The sequence below is a fragment of the Astatotilapia calliptera genome, chromosome 5 (assembly GCF_900246225.1).
Source record: "Astatotilapia calliptera chromosome 5, fAstCal1.2, whole genome shotgun sequence".
Taxonomy (NCBI): Eukaryota; Metazoa; Chordata; class Actinopteri; order Cichliformes; family Cichlidae; genus Astatotilapia; species Astatotilapia calliptera.
Window position 1 is genome coordinate 16639636 of NC_039306.1, and position 21833 is coordinate 16661468.

Here is a 21833-nt window from a genome sequence, read left to right on the forward strand (position 1 = left end):
CTCTGGGATTAGTAAAGGCCTTTATGCACAGAGAAGTACCGCTCACTGAATATTTTCTCTTTTTTTGGGCCATTCTCTGTAAACACTAGTGATGGTTGTGTAGGAAAATCCCAGTACAAGTCTGTATTGAGTTGCTGCCACGTGATTAGCTAATTAGACATTTGTGTTATCTTATTAGCAGCTGAACCGGTGTGCTTCTTAAGGTGAGTGTATATGGTAGTGAAAAAAGTACTTGCAAACATGAAATTCAAGTCATCCTTCTAAATAAAAGTACATGAAATTATTATTAAAAACGTATTAATGGCGGGTGTCATTTCAAAGCATTTTATTTCAAATATTTTCTTCACAGTGTGATAACATAAGACTGTACCTGCTTGTTCCAGGGCTTCACTCCCATGATGAATTTTACTGCCGCTAAGTTACATTAAAAAGTTTTTACTATTTTGTAAACAGTTATAAATAATATGTTTCATCACCTACTAATCTGAAGGTCAGACATATTTAAATATCCTTGGGTAAAAAAAAGAACCGAAACTGCCCTTATCTGTGTGTGAATGGGTGGATGTATCTTGCAGTAAGAAACGCTTTCAGTGCTTCTGTTAGAGCAAAAATGCAGCATATAAATAAAGTACAAATTCAAATACAAATGCTAATAACATTGCATTAACTAACTGCAAACGGATCTTCAACCCTCCAGGAATGAGTAGAATCAGCTAAAGGATATGTGGCAGTGCAATCTGTTTTTATGTTGGAATGTTATTTGTGCGGTAGAAATGACATGAATTTGGGGTTATAAGTAGAGTCAAAGCAATAAAGATAGCAAAATATGTATGAAGTATGAAACCCACATAAATAGATATTTTTAGCCTTTTTTCCATTTAATGAATGGATTGTATAGCCACATAATGTGTGTGATATCCAATCTTTCAAGTTTTTTTTCTTTTTTGAACAAAACTAAGCTAAGAAAACTGCAAAACGCTACTCATTATTTTCTCTGTTAATTGAAGAAACCTCCTTCTCTAGTTCAAGGCATCTTTGGCTGCTTAGGCACTGCTGTACCCTTCTGCCCCATCACTTCCAGCACACGACAATATTAGGATCGTTTTCCAAACGTTCATCAAGCTCCTGGTAAGTAATCCCTGTAAAATTAGGACATTGTAAGCACACTTGTTTCACACCATCAGTTCTTAAGTTTTGTCCAACAATCAAAGAAGGCTTCAAACCCTGCCTGTTTTGCAGCAGATCTCATCGTAACTATGACAACCGGTATAGAGTCGAGGAGGCCTGCTTCTCTCGTCGCGGATCACCTTCACGGGATACTTCTGCAGCCGTCGAATAAGACACTTCATTAGTCCAAACTGGATCAGCCTCCTTAGGAGAAACGAGTGACATGACACACATACAGTATGAGCCAGTGCCACTTTGACCTGAATTTTCAGGAGCGCTAAGTCTTTTCAGGAACTGATCATTTGAGCGACGCTAACCTCTCGTCGACCCTTTGAAGCTGCTGTGAGTAGCGTGAGCAAAGGTCTCGGACTGTTGTTCCCGGACTTAGCCCACAATACAGCTGGAACACATCTCTCAGACTCGCACGTTTCTGACCTGAAAGTGACAGGGCAAAGCTGCACAGTTAACGTCACAAAATAAATAAAGATTAACACGTGTTTTAATGGTCATGACCCCAACTAACCCTGCTTAGTGACGTAGTTAAGGCACTCCTCCTGAATGGACTTGTCATCTATGAGGCTCTGGACTTTTGGGGTGGTGCAGTACACATTAGAGTACTAGAGAAAGACCCATGAAGGCAACCAGAACAAGTCATCAGGAAGTATTAGCCACTTTTTAATAGCTTGCTTTTTACAGCAGAATATCAGAAGACTAGAGACAATAATTTAATGTATTTGTTAAAAAAAAAAAGAGGAAAAGATTAAAATTAAAGTTTTAAATAAAAGGCCTTGCACAGTTAGCCTTCCCTCACTTAAAAAAACCTGCCCTAATATTCTGTATTCAAAGTGGTGCATAGAGAGCAATGTGCAATATATAAATTGGCTTTCTTTTGAAATAAATGAACCCTTTTATCAGAATGGCCTTCAGAACCGATGCTTGCTTTACGGCTTTACAACCTGTACTGCTCCCCCCCCAAAAAAAGTTTTTCTGCACAAGAAAATTCACTTTCACAAAAACAGAAAAAAACAAAACATTTCCAGAACACAGAAGGAATTATATGAAAAAAAAATTACAACTTCTCAATTGAAACTAACATCGGCCCTAATGGTCCCTGATAAACTGTTCCACTACACTCATATATGTGTGATGTGAAATTAGTTTAATACCTGGAAAATTGACACCAGAGTCACAACACCATAGTACCTGTGAAGTTAAAAAGAGAAGTAAATACATCTTTTTGAAGTGTATTTTGATTACAGAGTGAAAATGCAAGTACACCCCCCTCATTCGGTAGCTTGAAAAACCACCTTTAGCTGCAATAACTTCAGCTTATCGTTGTCTCTATGACTTTATCAGTCTCTCGCGTCATTGTGTTATAATGTTTCCATTCACTGAGGTTTGTGGGCATTTATTTATGCACAGCTCTCTGAAGGTCCCACAACAGCACTTCAATCAGGTTGAGGTTTGGACTTTGACTGGTGATTGCAACATCCTGACTCTTTTATTTTTCAGTCATTCTGTTGCAGATTTGCTGCTGTGCTTTGGATCATTGTCCTGTCAGATAACCCAGTTTTGGCCAAGCCTTACAGTAGCTTTGGGACCGATGGCCTCACATTTGACTTTGGAATATTTTGGGATACACAGGAGTTCATGGTTGACTCAATGACTGCAAGGTCACCGGGTTCTGTGGCTGCAAAGTTCAAAACATCACCCCTCTACCACTGTGCTTGACAGCTGGTGCGAGGTGTTTGTGCTGATATGCCGTGTTTGGGTTTTGTCAAACAGCGCTGTGCATTCTGGTTAAATGTCAACACTTTTGGTCTCATCTTTCCAAAGGACATTGTTTCAGAAGTCTTGTGGTTTGTTCAGATCCAACTTTGCAAACCTACACTGTGCCACCATGCTCCTTTTACAGAGAAGCAGTCCTTCCAAACAAGCCATACTTCTTCAGTCTTTTCTAATTGTGCTGCCATCAACTTTAACATGCTAACTGAGCTCTTGTCAGTGTGAGTGTGTGTGTGTGTGTGTGTGTGTGTGTGTGTGTGTGTGTGTGTGTGTGTGTGTGTGTGTGTGTGTGTGTGTGTGTGTGTTTGTGTTAAAGGTTTCGCTGAGTACTGTACGACCTGACCTTGAAGTGAATCTGCTGGGATGTTAACCTACAAGAAGTCCCGGGAAGATTGTGGGATTGTGTTAGCTCCCACCTGAATGGTCCACAGCAAACTATTAAAACTTCTGCATTTACAGAGGCGTTCACACTTGGTTTATCAGTTAATCAAAACAACAACATAAAACAAAGTTTTGGGATGAAGCAGTACGTGTGTGAGGTTACTAAAGAGTACAACTGTATTTACTGAAAAATACTTACAGGAGATTCTGCACTGCAATACGAACAAGATTCAGCTCAACGTCTGCTTCAGCAGAAATTTTCTGGATGTGTCTAAATCCATCGATGTAGGGAAGAATCTGCAGTTAGCAGCAAATAGATAAGGGTTAGAGGCACGTAGTGCTTTTTGCATTACTGTGTAACTAAATGCTGTAAACATGTTAACTCATAAAAGCAATAAAACAGTATTGTACCAATAAAGGGCATCTTGTCTTGCACTAATGCCTTCTTGCAAATCATAAAACAAAGGATATAAAAACGTGCTTATATCACTTCCAGCACAGCTGATAAGTGTTTAAACACTGATCTTTCTTCCAAGCACTTCTTAGAGTGCTATCAAATACCTCTCAAGAGCCGCAGCCAGAGGTTGTTGACATTGAAAGCCTACCTGTTGAGTGGTGAGATCCCACTGAGACTTGATAAAATGGTCTTTGCACTGGGTAAAGACTGGCACGTCGTACTCCTGAACTATTGGGGGGTCTTTTCGCAGCTGAATCAGCTTTAGATGAATGGTGTTAGACTCATCTTAAAAAGGATACAACAAACAAGAGTAAGAGCAGTTTAAAAAAAACAAAACACTGTTGCTGCCAACCAACATGTGAATACTGCCTATGTGTAGCTGGTAAATTCTTAAATAAAATTTTTGACTCAGAAACATCAGCCTGCATTTCCCATCTCTGAATTTCTAAAAAGAGTAACAGTCAGAGCAAAGCCGCTTGCATAGTGGCACTGCTTTGTCTTGACTTTACCTAATCAATCCAAACAACCACATAATTTCACTTTGGGCCATAACCCAGCCAGCATGTTGGTTGGCTGATAAGGGCTTATCAGAGATATTGGAAAACCTGTTGTTAGCGAACATAATGCATAACAAAGCTCTCCTCAGTGAAGAGTGTGCTCTCCTACTGCCTGGATGTCTGCCACGCAGGGGCAACTACTAAAACCAGGAAGGCTGTGCAGAGGGTAATTAATACTGCCCCAAACATAACTGGCTGCTCTCTGCCACTCCTGGAGATCCTCTTTCCTCAGGATATCCAGGGCCATCACAGGTGACCCCTCGTGTCCCGCCATCCCTGTTTGACCCGTTGCCCTCTGGTCGAAACCTCCAGTAAATCAGGCCCCACGCCTCCAGACAAACAGTTTCTTCCCCTGGGTCATTCGGAGTGTTGACAAACACTACCCCACCCCTACCCTCCCACCCACCAACCAACCAGAGTCATGGCCTGAGTAACCCTCATCAGCTTTTATCTTGCCCTGTATATATTTCTCCTGCTTGTTATTTATTCCTGCTGTCTTACTATTTATATTCTATTCCGGCACAGTTGGTGTGGAGGACCCACAATTTAGTTGTACGTGTGCAATGAACATAATGGGCCATTCTATTCTATTCTATTCTATTCTATTCTAGATGCTTTAGTTCATTTAGAAATGCCGTAATCACATGATTTGTCTAGTAGAGCAGCTGCAGCTCTATCGTTTATGATACTTTCAGTATGATCTGCAGCACAGTAACAGAGCACATGTCACATTATTACTAAGTACATGGATCATTACAATTTTGGGCTTTTAAAGATTTCTCTGAGCTTTTCTTTTTCTAGGGTGGAATGAACATACAGCATGCATCCGTAATGTACTTTAAAAATGCATGTTGTATTTACTCTAGTTATTGTCTAATATTAATATGTATTTGATGGAGTACCAAAAGGTTGATTCTGTTCATCTGGATGTAGCCTTTTCAATGGGAGAAACGTTTCGTCACTCATCTAAGTGACTTCTTCAGTCTCAGCTGACTGCCGGTTTCTCCAACCTTATAAACAGTACATTTGCACAATTACTGAAACCAGCCCACTGAATGAACAATGCGCTGTGAGGTCAGTTCCTTGATCATTAATATGCAAATTGTCATGACCATTGATCAACAACCACTGATAAATGCCCATTGATCAAAGACCTGTGGTCAGCTGAGACTGAAGCAATCACTTGGATGAGTGACGAAACGTTTCTTCCATTGAAAACGCTACATCCAGATGAGTAGAATCAACCTTTTGGGATTTACTGACCTGGATGATTGAGCATGCATCAAGACATATTTGATGGAGTAATTAACTTTACCCAGATAACAGCTTTAAGTCTCTGCAGCGTCTGTATGTACTGATTTTTAATTACACAACATCATATTTACGTTAACCTAGCTATAAAAGTAGACGGTAGGAGGACGAAGAACATTTGAACTTTGGACCTCCACAGCCTAAAACCCACAGACTGTACAGGATTCAGTTGTAAACGCTGTGTACATTTTGTATTTACTCAGGTCTTTAGTCTTTGTCTACAGTTAAAATTTATTTGATGATCTAAAACATGTAAATGTGACAAATCAGGAAGGGAGCAATTACTTTTTTACAGTACTGCAGCTCAGTCTTTGTCTCATCTGTCCATAAAACCTTTCTCCAGAAAGCATTTGGCTTATCTGTGTGGGCAGCTGTCAACTATGGAGTAGGGGCTTCTTTCTTAGTTGGCACCTGTTTATGGCTGCTTTGAGCTTTGGTGGTTCCTGTTCTGTTCCTGAAAATCCTAACCAATTTCCTCTTATGTGATGGTGACAATCTTCCAGACTTCAGCAGTGTTGACACATCAGAATACATTGTACTTACATGTAGTTGTTTAAACAGATTATCTTGGAATCTGCAGTCAAACTTGCGGAAGGGAAATCTATAATTTCCCTTCCTACACCCATTGTTCTGAGTATTGGCAATCTAATGGGTGATGTCAAACAAGCATTTTTATGCTGGAAAAGAAAACGTACCAGAAAAATCATGTAAATCATGATCACTAACAAGAAGTTAGTCTCGGAGAGTTAAAAGACATTGTAGAAACTTCAGCACCACTTATTAAAAGATTTAAGTGAGTGTGTATATTTAAGTTATGTATATACTTCTGGCCCTGTGTGGATTAGAGAACATCCAAAATAAGTTCTAACTTGTGTGCCAAATTCTTGTCTTTTTAAGTCATTAAAGATTTAAAATAATTCCACCCTGGAAAAAAGAACAGTTCAATGAAACAGTACAAAATTACCATGACATTCATGCCCATGATGAATGTGTGTAAACGTCTGACCACAGCTATATATTAAAAAGATATATTGCTCCTTGCCACAGATAAAACTTATAGCCAGTAAGATGCCAAATAATACCAATGGGTAGGGTGCAGGCTCCCGTGGCATTAAGATCCTCTAACAAAGTTGACATAATGGGTAAAAGCTTCTGTTTGCTCTCCTCTTTGGATATAAAGCCGCTCTCCAGCTGCAACACAACAAGACAGAAAATCTCTAAGGAATCATCCCGAAGAAAGCGATCACGTGAACATGTGAAAATGTGATACTCTTTACCTCCAGAGTTGTAAGGTATCCAGATAGCTTCTTAACAATAGGCTCGAGGCTGCAAGTATTGGTTCGGGCATCGCAAACAAGGCCGAGGTTAAACAGGAGGGCATTTCGGCTATATTTCTTATGTTCGATGCACACTGGGCAGCCAATTAACTTTTTTCCCATTGCAGTGCTAAGATTTAAAAAAAAAAAAGAGATTGGTTGATTAAGTTAATACACTATTATTTAAATACTAAGGACTTCAAACAAGGCAGGGAGACAGACGAGCAGAATAAGACTACATACACTGTTATTAATTTGTTTTGTAGCTCTGGCTTGGTGATAATATAAACCTGAACGGTGTCAAAGAGCTCCCGTGAGATGTACTCTTCTGGAACCTGTTAGGAGAGGACACAGTATGACAAACTATGCCCAATACGATACATGAGCTCAGAAGGATTATGCAGAGTACATGTCAATGCCAAATGACTATGAAGGATTAAAAACCTGCCTCGCACGTTTAAAACACACTCAGTCATGAACAAGCTCGCAATTGGGGCATTTATAAAGATAATCATAACGACAGTAGCTATAAAATAAATAACATAACATAAAACTACTTTACCAGACCATCTGCAGACTTACCTGATATGTTATCTTGGGACCCAGAGTAGGATGAAATTCGCTGAAAAATATACACTCTATCCGAGTGGGCATGCCCATCATAGATTTTATCCTCATGGAGAACTAATCCAGAGGTGTGTAAACCCTGCTGAGTCCTATTAACTTGCCCCAAATTGCGTTAACAAGGTATCTCCTGTGTGTCTACTGTGGATCTTCCCAGTTTATTTACAGCAGCATGAGCTAGCATATAGCTTTAACGTTTAAAGACAACTTAGCGACGTCCTTAGGTACTTAAACGCAGGTCTAAAGTTAAGAGACGCCCTATAAAATCTGTTATTAATGTATTAAGCAGAGGTTATGGTCACCCAGGCATCAAACTATTCAATAACTCGACACATCAACGCATGCAAAAACCAGACAGGGAAGAACAACAATAATATCGCCTTCAGGGACACCCAGTAACTTAGCTTTAGAATAAAAATTGACGTCGCAAAAACTGTAAAGGCAACAATAAGACAGAGGAAGTCGTGGCGTATGTAGCACCAATAATGTTTTAAAATTAATATAAAAGTAACACGAACTCTGTTGTCGTATAAAAACGCTTTAAAGTATTGGGCCCTGAACAATTGCGCAACACTAAGGAAAATTTCCCTTTTAGACAATTTAAAGGTTTCGAATAATAGTATTTACCAAATGTAATATTACTTTTATTACTTGCTAATGACTTTTACATTTATAGATGCTATTTTACCATCTTACTTTACAGACTTAACGTATGTGACGGTGTAGCTTTATATGTTTTACAGTCCGTGAAGGCAACGTCGTTCAGTGGCGTCAGCGCTGCGCAGACTGCGCCGCAGTCGCTCTCTGTGCCGCGTGCAGGACACAGTAAGAGCCCTGCCAGTTAGCTTGTTGTTCCGACACAGAAAAATGTTTGAATTTCATACAGGACCGTAAAGTGTAGCATGCTGATCTAACAGACTACTGCCGCCATGCAGCGAGTTCAGCCCGAGAGCGCATAGACTCCGGAAACCCAATGAATAACGATGTAAAGACTTAATACTGTTAACCATGTGGAGAAGGTCGCTGAGTACAAGCTACTACAGATGTTTTGGGTGCAGGAGTAGTGGACCAAAGGTAACTGGTCAAGTTATTTTTTTTATTTTTTTTTCCCGGGAAGTCGACACGTTGCGTCCAAAGTGTTGAACAAACAAAAACATGACAGTGTCACGGCTTTAAAAACCAACAGTCCAAACCTGTTCCTGTTGCCTTCCTAACTGGAAATATTACTCACATTACAAACTGGCGCACCTGTAAGCACAGACCAGGTCAAATGAGTTTCTTGATCTGTTTATCAGTTGATTTCCATTGACGCAACTGGACCAAATCTGTTTTCTGTTATCTTCTTTTTAACAAAATAAAGTGGCAGGCACACACAGAGGCAGCAGAGCTCAGACTGAGTCAAGCCTTCAGGAAAACATTCCTGCAGTTCTCGATAAAGCTTTACAAAAGCTCTCCTGCTTGTTGACAGGCGAACACACCTGTCCGTATTCCTCAGACTTATCAGTATCAAACCTTCCTGCTGCTTGGTGTCTGTTGGATTTGAAATTGTACTTGTTATTTATTGAAGCCGTTTGCACTTCTATATCCCAGTATAATTTTTTTTTTGCACAATCCCAGCCTTATTTTGTATTTATTTGTCTTTCTTTTGCTTCATTTTTTAAAATCGCTGTTGCATATAAAATTTTGCACTACTTCACATTATAAGGCCTTTATTATGGGCCCGTGGTACTTTCAAGCAATTTTATTGTAGGTTATAGTTCTTTATGCTGCTACTATCACATAGTAATTTCCCCTTTAGGATCAGTAAAGTATCTTTCGATCTATCATGGCACATAACTTATACCTGTACTAAATAAATACTATATAAGCTTGAATAACTCAAATAAATAAACAAAATGATTATTGTCCATACACATACAGTAACTAATAATAACACTTCTCTCTTACTGGATTACATTAAACTAATGTAAGTTAACTTGACTTACAGATTCCCTCTTAACCCCTTGGTTATAGGGAGGAAGTGAAAATTATTTATGACTTGTCAGCTAGACACGTGTTATGAGTAATCGTGAGTGGTGTCTGAGGTTTGATCTAAAATAAATCGTGATGATTTCCAAAGTTGCTGGAAATTCCCCCGAGGAAATGCTTAATGGGAGTCTAACATCAGTGTTAAAAAACTGCAGTTGATACTTGGAAATTTTATTTGAACTTAAATGCGACAGGTGCCAGTTTGGCTCCCTGGTTGAGCTGGTGAACATGTGCCATATGGTTCAGAACTCAGCAGCCTGGGTTTGAGTTCAACCCTCAGCCCTTTACTGTGTGCCTTCCCTCGTCCTTTCTCCCTTCTTTCCTTTCTACTCCACACTGCTTCACTATCAAAATAAAGGCGATAATGCTCGCTATAAAAATAAATCCTAAATGTCATGCTTTTAGGTACTTTGGAAGTCCCAAGCTGTCCGTACATGCAGCGCTCCAGCCTTACCCGCAGGCAGGATTACACCACTTCAGGCGGTGAAGTTATGGAAGAGGCGCTTTGAGGAGAGAGGTGTGACGGAGCCTGAGCAGTCCAGCCAGTACATCATTGCTCATCTCCTCGGAGCTAAAACTGTAATTTGCAAAATCTACATTGCCTCAGCACTTGCACTGACATGCAGTAAACGTGGATCAAGTTCACATAGCGTTTCTTTATCCAGATAGAAAGTCTTGAGCAGGAGAGATTAACAGAGTTTCTCAGCCGAGAACAAACAGAGCAGATATGGAAGCTCTGCACCACACGTCTCTCCAGGTGAGTTTGTGCATAGATCTCTCTATATGCATTTCAGTGATTTTCAATTAAAATATTTACAATGTTGCATGTTTGGGTTAGGATGCCCGTGCAGTACGTGATTGAAGAGTGGGACTTCAGGGACCTGACGCTGAAGATGAGGCCTCCTGTGTTCATACCACGACCTGAAACGGAGGTAAAAGAAAAGACAAGGCAGTGCATGCTCGCAGTGAAGACCCAGCAAATGATCACGAATAAGCCGAAATGTGATTTGTATTTCGTCTTTGCTGATGCAGGAGTTGGTCGAGCTGGTGCTCAATGATCTGCAGATGAAGACTGAGATGGGAGTGCCTGCTGAGACGGAGCCTACGTGCCTGGAAGTGGGATGTGGGTCTGGTGCCATTTCTCTTAGCCTGCTGAAGAGTCTGCCTCAGGTAGAATTTTGTGCTTCTCGTAAGATTTCAGACGAGTGGAATTACAATAAGGGACCCCACAGGAAAAAGGCTGTTTAACTTATTAATGTATTACCCCTCACTTTGGGTCTTAATACACTGACAATGAGTCAAATTTTTCATTACAACAGTGAAATATATGCAGTATATTGAGGTTTCTCATTGGTCGTGATATAACCACTGGTTGCTAGGGAAAAATGTGTATTCCTATGACTGGTTCTCATTTCTACCCTCACTGATTGAAATTGAATTTCATTGAGGTCAGGTTTTCTGCAAATCTTGTGAATGCGATAACTCGAGAAGTAGGTCACCTGAAGTATACATTTTTACATTTATACCACGTGTGCAACTGACAGGAGTTGATGTGTCGTGAGGGGTGGAGCTGGCAGCCGTCAAAGTTTTTAATGTTTGTCTGCAAATACTCGCTAACTGCGACCTAAGCGGTAAAAAAATTGAAATAGTGTGATTCAGACTGGAAATAAGTAATCGTATAAGAAACACTTCTGTCATATCAATGAACGATAATAAATATTCAAAAGAGAATAAACACAGACCTTTCAAAATTAACTGTTTCCATCCATCCATTTTCTTCTGCTTATCCGGGGCCGGGTCACGGGGGCAGCCACCCAAGCAGAGAAGCCCAGACCTCGTTCTCCCCAGCCACCTCCTCCAGCTTGTCCGGGGGGACACCAAGGCGTTCCCAGGCCAGCTGAGAGATATAATCTCTCCAGCGTGTCCTGGGTCTGCCCCGGGGCCTCCTCCTGGTGGGACATGCCCGGAACACCTCACCTCATTAGTTTCCATTTTAGAAATTGCAATGTTTATATTTTAACTGCATACATTTGTCAAAAAACAAACAAAAAAACAAACCAAATAAACCCTTTGACGGTGTGCACGTGTAATATTAAAATTACATTCTCAAATTAAATAAAATAAGACATATATGAAGTCCAGACTAAGGCATAAAAATGTACCTTTACTTTATTTTCTTGGAAAGATTTCGGACATTAACAAGAGGCAAGTTTTTGTGCTGCTAAATCCAGACGTTATGATAGTGTAGATTTTAATAATTTATATTAATAATAATTCAGTGTTCCACCTAACAACCCTTAGGTCAGTGGATCGGAGTTTTATGGCCTGTGTGCACTTTTGTTGGCTTTTGAAAAAAGATTTCATTTTTATATTTTTAAATATTTTTGTAATTTAACTAACGCAATATTTGATATTATTGCAGGTATTATTTAGGACATTGCCAGACTGTCACAGGGCTAACACTGACACACAACTAGGGCTGCTCGATTATGGCAAAAATGATAATCACGATTATTTTCACTGAAATTGAGATCTCGATTATTTGACGATATTTATTTAACCCTTTAAGACCTACCATAGAACCAAGTCCGCCAGAGCTTATATTACTTTTTTTTTACATGCTGTAGTGCCATTTTTGGGAGCATTTCAAGTTGCTATACATCAATACAACTGTTATAGCCCATATTTTAATAATATGTATGCATTAAGTCCATAGTAACTACATTAATTGCAAAAAAGTGCAATAAACTACAAAAGAAATTGACAATCGTTTTTGTTTTGTTTTTTTTACATATATTTCTACTTGGGGAAATTTAAGAGGTTTATCCCTCAAAACTTTAAATACAAAAAAGTTGCAAAAAAATAGTTTCCCACCACAGAAAATGTATTTTAAGTGTCTTCATAGTTTTATTTTGGAGATACAGCAATTTTTATATACTACAGGAAAAACAAAAAACAATCCTATGATGCAAATTTGGAAAGAAAACAGCAGGTGCATCAAAATAAACTATTTCCAGCTGAGCAATTCGAGTTCTAAGCATCCCAGAAACTATTCAGAAAAGTTAACATGACTTATAAAAACACCAGTATAGGCTTTTAAGGCCTACAAGTAAAAAACTACATTTTCCGTGAAAATGACGTCACTTCCGTCACTTAAGCTGATGGCATAAGATGTAAGTACAACTCCTCCGGTTTCATATGCAAAACAAATTATTGCGCTAGCTTACGTGGTTCCGGTTCTACAGGGATTTAAAGGGTTAACAATAACAATGTATTGAATAATGACTTTAAAAAATAATATAAAATAGTGTGCAAATACTGATAACAGTGCAAATGTTTGCAATATAAAAAATAAATGAAAAATGTAAACATCTATGTTTAGTGAACTTTGCAGTGTTGCTCTGTGGTGCAGCTACGACACTGTAGCAAAGTTTACACACTATGTCTACACTCCAAATAACTTCTGCTTAGCTTTCCGAGCTTCCCTTGGGTCCTCTTAATTTTTGTGATGCGTATTTGAAATGCAGAGAGGTGCGCTGGATTTGCCACATGGAGCAGCGCGAGAGTAAAGCACGAGGGAGGGGCTAATAATCGGCTCAGTCATTTCTAATGATCGTTGAAAGCCCAGATCATAATCGTGATTAAAATTCGATTAATTGAGCAGCCCTACACACAACCATTCACACTCACAGTTAACCTAACCCCACTAACTGCACATGTTTATTCTGTTGGAGGAATCTGGAATACCTGGAAAGAACCATCCTAGACACAAGGAGAAACATTTCGTCATGAAAGAAAATGGGCAAAACAGAAGCTACACTCCCTTTGAAATATACATGTTCACTCTTGCCTGTTTATTTTTTTCTCTCTTTCTCTCCTTTTCTCCCTTCCTCTCCCTCTCTGCTCCTCTCTGAGACTATGCTGTCAACCAAAGGTTGAATGTAACAGTGAAACAGAATTTAAAACCAATAAAAGGCATAAACTGATCCATGTTTAGAACAATATTCAGACTGAATAAAGGCTGCTACTGGACACAGATTTCCTTTTGACATGCTCTCAGTTGGATCTGGAGCTGTACTGTAGACAAACAATGAAGCACAGAACAGGAATAGACATCTATAACAAACTAAAATAATAAACTACATCAGCCCCTTTTGCTGGCAGCTAGCGATATACCAGCAGACTAATGGCTCCGAAAGCTACAATTAGCTAATAATTTCGAGTGACTTAGGCTACTTTAGCTAACATTTTTGACGTTATTTAGAGAAGTCACAACATCGCCCCTGCATTATCAGAACAGTTTGCACTTTTGCTATATTTCAGTTAAAGTTTGTTTTGAGTCTGCATCACTTATTTGTGTCATGAAATTGCCTCTCCATCTTCTTTCTGCCGCAGCAACGAAAAACGTACAACAACGCTGGGCAGTTTTCACTCTTCAGTAGAGGAGTTACAGTGGGGCAAAAAGTATTTAGTCAGCCACCGATTGTGCAAGTTCCCCCACTTAAAATGATGACAGAGGTCAGTAATTTGCACCAGAGGTACACTTCAACTGTGAGAGACAGAATGTGAAAAAAAAATCCATGAATCCACATGGTAGGATTTGTAAAGAATTTATTCGTAAATCAGGGTGGAAAATAAGTATTTGGTTAATAACAAAAATACAACTCAATACTTTGTAACATAACCTTTGTTGGCAATAACAGAGGTCAGACGTTTACTATAGGTCTTTACCAGGTTTGCACACACAGTAGCTGGTATTTTGGCCCATTCCTCCGTGCAGATCTTCTCCAGAGCAGTGATGTTTTGGGGCTGTCGCCGAGCAACACGGACTTTCAACTCCCGCCACAGATTTTCTATGGGGTTGAGGTCTGGAGACTGGCTAGGCCACTCCAGGACTTTCAAATGCTTCTTACGGAGCCACTCCTTTGTTGCCCGGGCGGTGTGTTTTGGATCATTGTCATGTTGGAAGACCCAGCCTCGTTTCATCTTCAAAGTTCTCACTGATGGAAGGAGGTTTTGGCTCAAAATCTCACGATACATGGCCCCATTCATTCTGTCCTTGACACGGATCAGTCGTCCTGTCCCCTTGGCAGAAAAACAGCCCCATAGCATGATGTTTCCACCCCCATGCTTCACAGTAGGTATGGTGTTCTTGGGATGCAACTCCGTATTCTTCTTCCTCCAAACACGACGAGTTGAGTTTATACCAAAAAGTTCTACTTTGGTTTCATCTGTCCACATGACATTCTCCCAATCCTCTGCTGTATCATCCATGTGCTCTCTGGCAAACTTCAGACGGGCCTGGACATGCACTGGCTTCAGCAGCGGAACACGTCTGGCACTGCGGGATTTGATTCCCTGCCGTTGTAGTGTGTTACTGATGGTGACCTTTGTTACTTTGGTCCCAGCTCTCTGCAGGTCATTCACCAGGTCCCCCCAAGTGGTTCTGGGATCTTTGCTCACCGTTCTCATGATCATTTTGACCCCACGGGATGAGATCTTGCGTGGAGCCCCAGATCGAGGGAGATTATCAGTGGTCTTGTATGTCTTCCATTTTCTGATGATTGCTCCCACAGTTGATTTTTTCACACCAAGCTGCTTGCCTATTGTAGATTCACTCTTCCCAGTCTGGTGCAGGTCTACAATACTTTTCCTGGTGTCCTTCGAAAGCTCTTTGGTCTTGGCCATGGCGGAGTTTGGAGTCTGACTGTTTGAGGCTGTGGACAGGTGTCTTTTATACAGATGATGGGTTCAAACAGGTGCCATTCATACAGGTAACGAGTGGGGGACAGAAAAGCTTCTTACAAAAGACGTTACAGGTCTGTGAGAGCCAGAGATTTTCCATGTTTGAGGTGACCAAATACTTATTTTCCACCCTGATTTACGAATAAATTCTTTACAAATCCTACCATGTGAATTCATGGATTTTTTTTTCACATTCTGACTCTCACAGTTGAAGTGTACCTCTGGTGCAAATTACTGACTTCTGTCATCATTTTAAGTGGGGGAACTTGCACAATTGGTGGCTGACTAAATACTTTTTTGCCCCACTGTAGCAAAATATAGCGTTAGAAGACAATGTCAGAAAATAATATTAAAATCTATTATCATTACTACTATTATTATAGTTATTTTTAGGGATCCTGTGATGAAATATCTCTATTGTAGGACTGTTTTTAGTCGCAAATGAGGGGGAAACACTTGCGTTTACAATGTTTAACACATGCTTCAGAGCCAAGTGTTAAACGAAGCATCGAGTCAAAGAATTTGTGTCGAGAATTTTTTATCATCGAATTATTCGCACTAGTTTGTAGACAGGTCTGTCACTTCCATTCAAACTATGATCACAGCAATATGCTGTAACACAAAGCAATCACAACGAGTTTTGTGCCAACCAGTCAGAGAATACATGTTTTTCCCTAGCAACAGGTGGTTGTCAGGGGTCAGAGTCTATGGCTTTATTTTTGTGCCACTATTCTGAGCGCACGTGAAAAAAAGAATTGTAGGTGCAAGTGTTGCATTTTGAGGAGAAATTTATTTTGAGCGAAGAAAAGCTAAATTTGAGTGAACAAAACTCATTGCTGCGTGCAAAAACTGTATTTCAGGGTTTGCTATTATCCACACACACACAATAGCAACCCTCAACATTTCTGCCCGTGTGCGTTCAACTCTTTCTGTATGCCGTTATATTTGTGCCACAAAACCAGCCAATCACAGACTTGGATGCAAAAAAATCTGATCGGCTACTTTGGTCTCCAATCAGATCGAAATGACGAAATGCAATATCCCAGAATCCATTTTGTCCAAAACTCAAACGAGGCAGTGGCAGAGGAACACAGAGTGGTGGAGTTTGAAATATCACTCTTTCTGGGTCACAAAATAAACTTTTAAGATATTTTCATGCGAGAATGGTGCTATGTAAACGTCAAATATCTGCTCGATTTATCAAAACATCACATATTTGCATAAGTGCTCTAATGTTTTCGGAGATGCCTGTTACCCACCAGCTGACCGGGTGGTCACTCGGGTTAAACATAGTATAAGGCTGAACTGACAAAAAATCGGCCGACTACACCACCAGGTATTGTAGGAAAAACCATAAAGCTTTTGAATGAAAACAAACGCTGTTGTCACAGTGATGTACACTGTCTTGTTGGTATATATGTATGATTTGTATCACCTTCATGTTTCCCTCTCACCACATATCCAAACCGATATCATGACCAGCAGCTTTTACAGCTGTGGCTCCGGCAAACATCAGCTGATACTAGAAAGTAATATTAAATAAATTCTAACAACAGCTTATCAAGCTTAAACGTGCTGGTGTTGTTTAGCGCAACATCCGCTGGTTTCCTGTTTCTGGTGCAAAGTGGGCGATAAACAAACAAGAGAGACATCAGCTGATCATTGATCAGTTTCATGATTGAAGTAGCAACAAGAGAGGGAGGGGAGAGAATGAGAGAAGAACAGGCAGTTGTACAGCAAAAACACAGAATAACTCCAGCTTTGTGTCTTTTTTCATTCTAGCTGAAGTACGGGACTAATCGCGTTCCTTTTCACCTCAATAAGGATGTATTGTAATTGGTCCAGCCCAGAGTTGATTAGCCAATTGGCTAATCCACCACCTTTCATTGTTTATACCATTACAAAAACAAACAAGCAAACATAAAAATGAAAGATCACCATCGGCCTACCGGGCAAATGTCCGGTATGCGCAATAGCCAGTCCAGCTATGCGGTCAGCTGGTGGGTAACAGGCATCTCCGAAAACATTAGAGCACTTTTGCAAATATGTGATGTCTTGATAAATCAAGCAGGTTTTTGAAGTTTACACAGAACCATTATCGTATGAAAATATCTTAAAAGTTTATTTTGTAACCCAGAAAGAGTGATATTTCAAACTCCGCCACTGCCTCGTTTGAGTTTGGACGAAATGGATTCTGGGATATTGCATTTCGTCATTTCGAGCTGATTGGAGACCAAAATAGCCAATCAGATTTTTTTGCATCCAAGTCTGTGATTGGCTGGTTTTGTGGCACATGGCGTACAGAAAGAGTTGAATGCGCACGGGCAGAAATGTTGAGAGCACACATAGCGAGCGAGCTCAAATGCAAAAACTGAGCGAGAGGGGCTGCTATTGTGTGTGTGGGGATAACAGCAAACACAGTTTTTGCACGCAGCAATGAATTTTGTTCACTCAAATGTAGCTTTTCTTCACTCAAAATAAATTTCTCCTCAAAATGCAACACTTGCACCTGCAAAAATTTTTTTTATGTGCGCTCAGAATAGTGGCACAAAAATAACGCCATAAAGAGTCCGGTCTTTAGGCATGAGTGGCTGCAGCTTTAACAGTTATTTTCCCAGCGACTGCCATCAGCCTTCAGCAACCACTTGCAATCGGTCAGGGTAAACTCATTATTCCTCCATGACCCGGAGGTTGCCAGATGGTCACTGACAGGTCTTTAAGCCTGTGTGACCGGGACCTTATTCGCTTGATCCTACACTGTCACCATGACGGTCATGCGTCCAAATGAGCTACAAACTGAATGTCTGGCGGTTAGTGGTCGTGTGTCTGCAAAATCTCAAGACCCAGACGTTTTTTCTTCCTCATCAACATCTGTCAGATGAGGTTGTGTTTTGAACATCTGTGGTTTTGATCAGGATCCTCTTTGCAATCAGTAACGTTGTGTACAGACTTTCATGTTCTCTTCAGGAAGTTGTGACATTTCCTGTAGCACCAAGCATTTTTGAAACTAATCCCATATAACAAGCAAATGTCAGCTTGTTTAGATGCTGAACGTGATGCATCAGTTAGAGAAAAATTACAAATTACGAAAAACACCGACGTAAGTTGGTGGGCAGTCGTGTGTTATGAGAACAGTTTCAATCCTGGCATTAATTCTCTGAGTTAAATAAATTCCTCTGGAGGAATGGAACACCATGCTCACCTCGGGAAAGTCAGGTACTGACACAGGTGAATGTCATGGCCTTATACACTCAAACTGCTGTTTGAGCTTTTTGACCCATAGCCATTGGAAAGTGTTGCTCACTACTATTGTCAGCTTAAGTCTAAATAGATAAATTGCCTTAACCTAACAGTGAGTATTGATACAAAGGCTGCAGCTTTTTATGTGTCATTTAGTTATTCTAAAGAACATTTGACAGTGGATTCTTTAGGCTGAGCTAATTGAGTGTTTTTTTGAGGCTTGTGATGACCATATGTTATGTTTCATTTTTTAGTGATGACTTATTTATTTACTATTAATAGACTGTAATGGCGAAGGACCAGACAACCACAGTGTTACAGTTTGTTGAGTGTTTTTTATTTACAGAGTTAAAGTGCAGCTTTCCAGCTGCCTCGCTCTGCGCAGCACACACCGCTCTCTCGTCCGGTCCCGGCATCCCCCTGAAATAGGGAAGGCATGACCCGGTGATGGAGAACAGCTGTGTGGGTCAACCTCCCCTGACACAACACACTGAACCCCCCGCTCCACCCCTCCCTGTAGCCGAGCCACATTGATTAACAGGGAAAAAAATCAATAGGATAACTGATATGATAAATCATTAGTTATAGATTTCCAGTTGATAAGCTGCTATCCTCACATCACATGTACATCTTCTCATCTCAGCTGATCAAACATGCACTCCAGTTATACTGTGATATTGTGTTTGCATATTTTAGACTCTCTTCTGTTATCAGATTATAAAGAAGTAAAAATGTCCCAATTTTCCCGTGCATACAAATACAGGAAAACAGAGAGAAAACTTCTGCGTAAAGTTAGTTCTTGTGTTTTGTTTTCCAGCTTAAAGGCGTCGCCCTGGATCAGAGCCAGGATGCAGTGGATTTAACAAGAGAGAACGCACTAAGGTAATTGCAGCACAACCCATGAAAACTATGTTGTAAATGTCCTTTAGCATTGATTTATTTTTATTATAAAGATTACATTACATTGTTATAAAGATTTCATAAAATCTGAAAAAGGATTTTCGTCTGCAGATTGGGACTTGAGGATAGATTAGAGATTCATCACATCGATGTCATGAAGGGTCAGTGAAAGTTTTGCATGTTTTTTTCTAAATAACAAAGCTGATCCCTCTGCTGATAAAAAGATTCTTTTGTTTTGTTTTGTTTTTTATCAGATGCAGAAACTCTGCTCAGTCTCATTAGGCCAGTTACAACTTTGGTCAGTAACCCTCCGTACCTGTTTTCAGAAGACATGGCGTCCCTTGAACCTGAAATTTTAAGGTGACTAAATTCTCATTTTATATATATTAAACCTGTCTATGTTTAACATTAAAAAAAGCTTTATTCAGTTGGATTCGCAAAAGTTGTTATTAAATGCAGAATGTACAAATCTTTAGAGTGAGCTATTAAGGTTGTATTGTTTAAATAATTGTGAGTAATTACAATGTCATTAAGCATTCATCTGTTGGGTTTATAGGAGAAGGTGGAAATATATGAAACTGTAAAAGATTTATGAAAGATAATCTCTGGGCATATAAAACCAAGCAGAATTTACTGTTTTAGGTTGCTTACAAATATAGTTGTATTTATAAAAAATTGTACAATTGTTACAATTTGTTAAACATTGTATTTGTTAAAGCTGTTTAATAAATACAATGAAACCAATATAACAATATTAACATACTGTTTAGTATATGTTATTTATGAGTAGCTGACCATTTAATCAATGTTGGGATCTTTAAATTAGAAGAAATGATCATAGTGAAGGAAATGTGCACTCATCCTTTACTTTTAGCTGTAATTTGCATGTAAAATGTAAATCTAATAAATAAGCTTATCAGATTTCATTAGAAAACATTTTAAAATATGTGATGTTTGTATCTATTTTACAGTGTGTGCTTTTGCTGTGTGCTGCTCCCCAGATTTGAAGACCCGGCAGCTTTAGACGGAGGCGAAGACGGCCTGAAAGTGATCAAGCAGATTTTGACCCTGGCTCCCCAGATTCTGTCCAGTTATGGGTAAAAACCAAAAAAAAGCCAACTCTCACACACAGACGGACACACCTGTGTTCAATTCCTAAAGGCAAAAGCGCCTTGTCACAAGAACAGCATGTTCTGAAAAACACATGTATCGTGTTGCCTCTTTAATGTGTTAAGCTTTCTAAAAGACTTCCAGTGAATGCACTTCCAGGCATGTGCTGCTCTCATCTCAGGGTTACTTTTCAAAATCGAGTCCTGTTGATGATTAATTTTTACCCCATTTCTGTGGGTTTTTTGTTTTATTTCCTGGTGAGAAACAGTCGTGCTTACTTGGAGGTGGACCCCAGACACCCCCCACTCATTCGACAGTGGGTGGAGGGGAACGTGGACGGGCTGCAGTTTAAGGAGGCACGGCATGACATCACCGGCAGGTCTGTTCAATAAAACTGCTTTACATCAATATCAGTTTTCATATGAAATCACTCTGCGTGAGCCCACTTTCAGGGCCATCGCTGTGATTTGATTACGGGGTCTGGGGTTTGGGCATCAGTGACGCCGGCTCGTTTTTTGTGTTTCCTAGGCCTCGATTCTGCATCCTTCAGAAGGAAGAAGTCAAACAAGGACCACAAGCAGGATCTGGACTGAGAAATTAAGATCCTATTACGCTGGCTTTAGCTCAGGTCGCCGCTGCCTCAGCTCCCCTACCCCCACTGAACCACCAAGCACGCGCTCACACTGATCTGATAACACCCAGCATTCATAATTTGCACAAGCGCACATTGTTTTCATGTCACCGCTGCACTTTTAATCTAGTAACAGTCGTGATCACATCCTGCGTCACAATAAAAAATGTGTGCACGAAGGCACAAAAAAAACGCAGGCTCCAAAGCTGAAGGTAATTACCGAAGCTTTTCTCGGAACCCTCCCTCTCAGAAGCTCACCCTCCTCCCAGGAAGCATTCAGTAGTTCTGTGAATCCACTGACGAACGGTCCTCCCCTCAGCTTGTCCTCTCGCTGACTCAGATGCAAGCGGCGTGCATTGTTGAGCAAAAGCTCACGCAGCACGGCCTTTACTTCCTCACACAATCTGCTTCTCTCGCATACTTAGAGTTTAAAGGCCACTAAGTCTTTGTGTTTCAAAGGTGATTTAAGGGAAAATATTTCCTAACAAGTGTCACAAGAGCAGTCGTCATGCGGGGGTTGGTGATGGCGATCGCAAGCCTTAACACAACAGAAACGTTTGGCATTTCAAACAACACAGATG

The 21833-nt window shown here is 40.1% G+C and overlaps 2 protein-coding genes across 6 annotated transcripts; one reads left to right on the top strand and one right to left on the bottom strand.

Moving 5' to 3' along the window:
- Positions 1–308: 308 nt before the first annotated feature.
- On the bottom strand, positions 309–9071 carry nprl2 (NPR2 like, GATOR1 complex subunit). 3 transcript variants are annotated; one of them, XM_026167582.1, is made up of 11 exons: positions 8847–9071; positions 7218–7309; positions 6936–7104; positions 6741–6849; positions 3939–4075; positions 3533–3630; positions 2334–2370; positions 1691–1784; positions 1485–1602; positions 1229–1371; positions 309–1139 (listed from the first exon to the last, which is right to left on the bottom strand). In XM_026167582.1, the coding sequence occupies exons 3-11, from the start codon at positions 7095–7097 to the stop codon at positions 1072–1074; spliced, it is 966 nt and encodes a 321-aa protein (XP_026023367.1). In that variant the 5' UTR covers positions 7098–7104; positions 7218–7309; positions 8847–9071; the 3' UTR covers positions 309–1071. The 3 variants fall into 3 exon arrangements, with proteins under 3 accessions (XP_026023367.1, XP_026023366.1, XP_026023365.1); XM_026167581.1 differs by having other exon boundaries at positions 8830–9071; XM_026167580.1 differs by lacking the exon at positions 8847–9071 and adding an exon at positions 7557–7949.
- On the top strand, positions 8333–21805 carry hemk1 (HemK methyltransferase family member 1). 3 transcript variants are annotated; one of them, XM_026167583.1, is made up of 11 exons: positions 8333–8672; positions 10032–10205; positions 10292–10383; positions 10465–10558; positions 10659–10796; positions 19429–19493; positions 19623–19672; positions 19766–19871; positions 20483–20608; positions 20890–21000; positions 21150–21805. In XM_026167583.1, exons 1-11 carry the CDS (start codon positions 8607–8609, stop codon positions 21220–21222), a joined length of 1095 nt encoding a protein of 364 aa, XP_026023368.1. In that variant the 5' UTR covers positions 8333–8606; the 3' UTR covers positions 21223–21805. The 3 variants fall into 3 exon arrangements, with proteins under 3 accessions (XP_026023368.1, XP_026023369.1, XP_026023370.1); XM_026167584.1 differs by having other exon boundaries at positions 20513–20608; XM_026167585.1 differs by lacking the exon at positions 21150–21805 and having other exon boundaries at positions 20873–20926.
- The last annotated feature ends 28 nt before the right edge of the window (positions 21806–21833 follow it).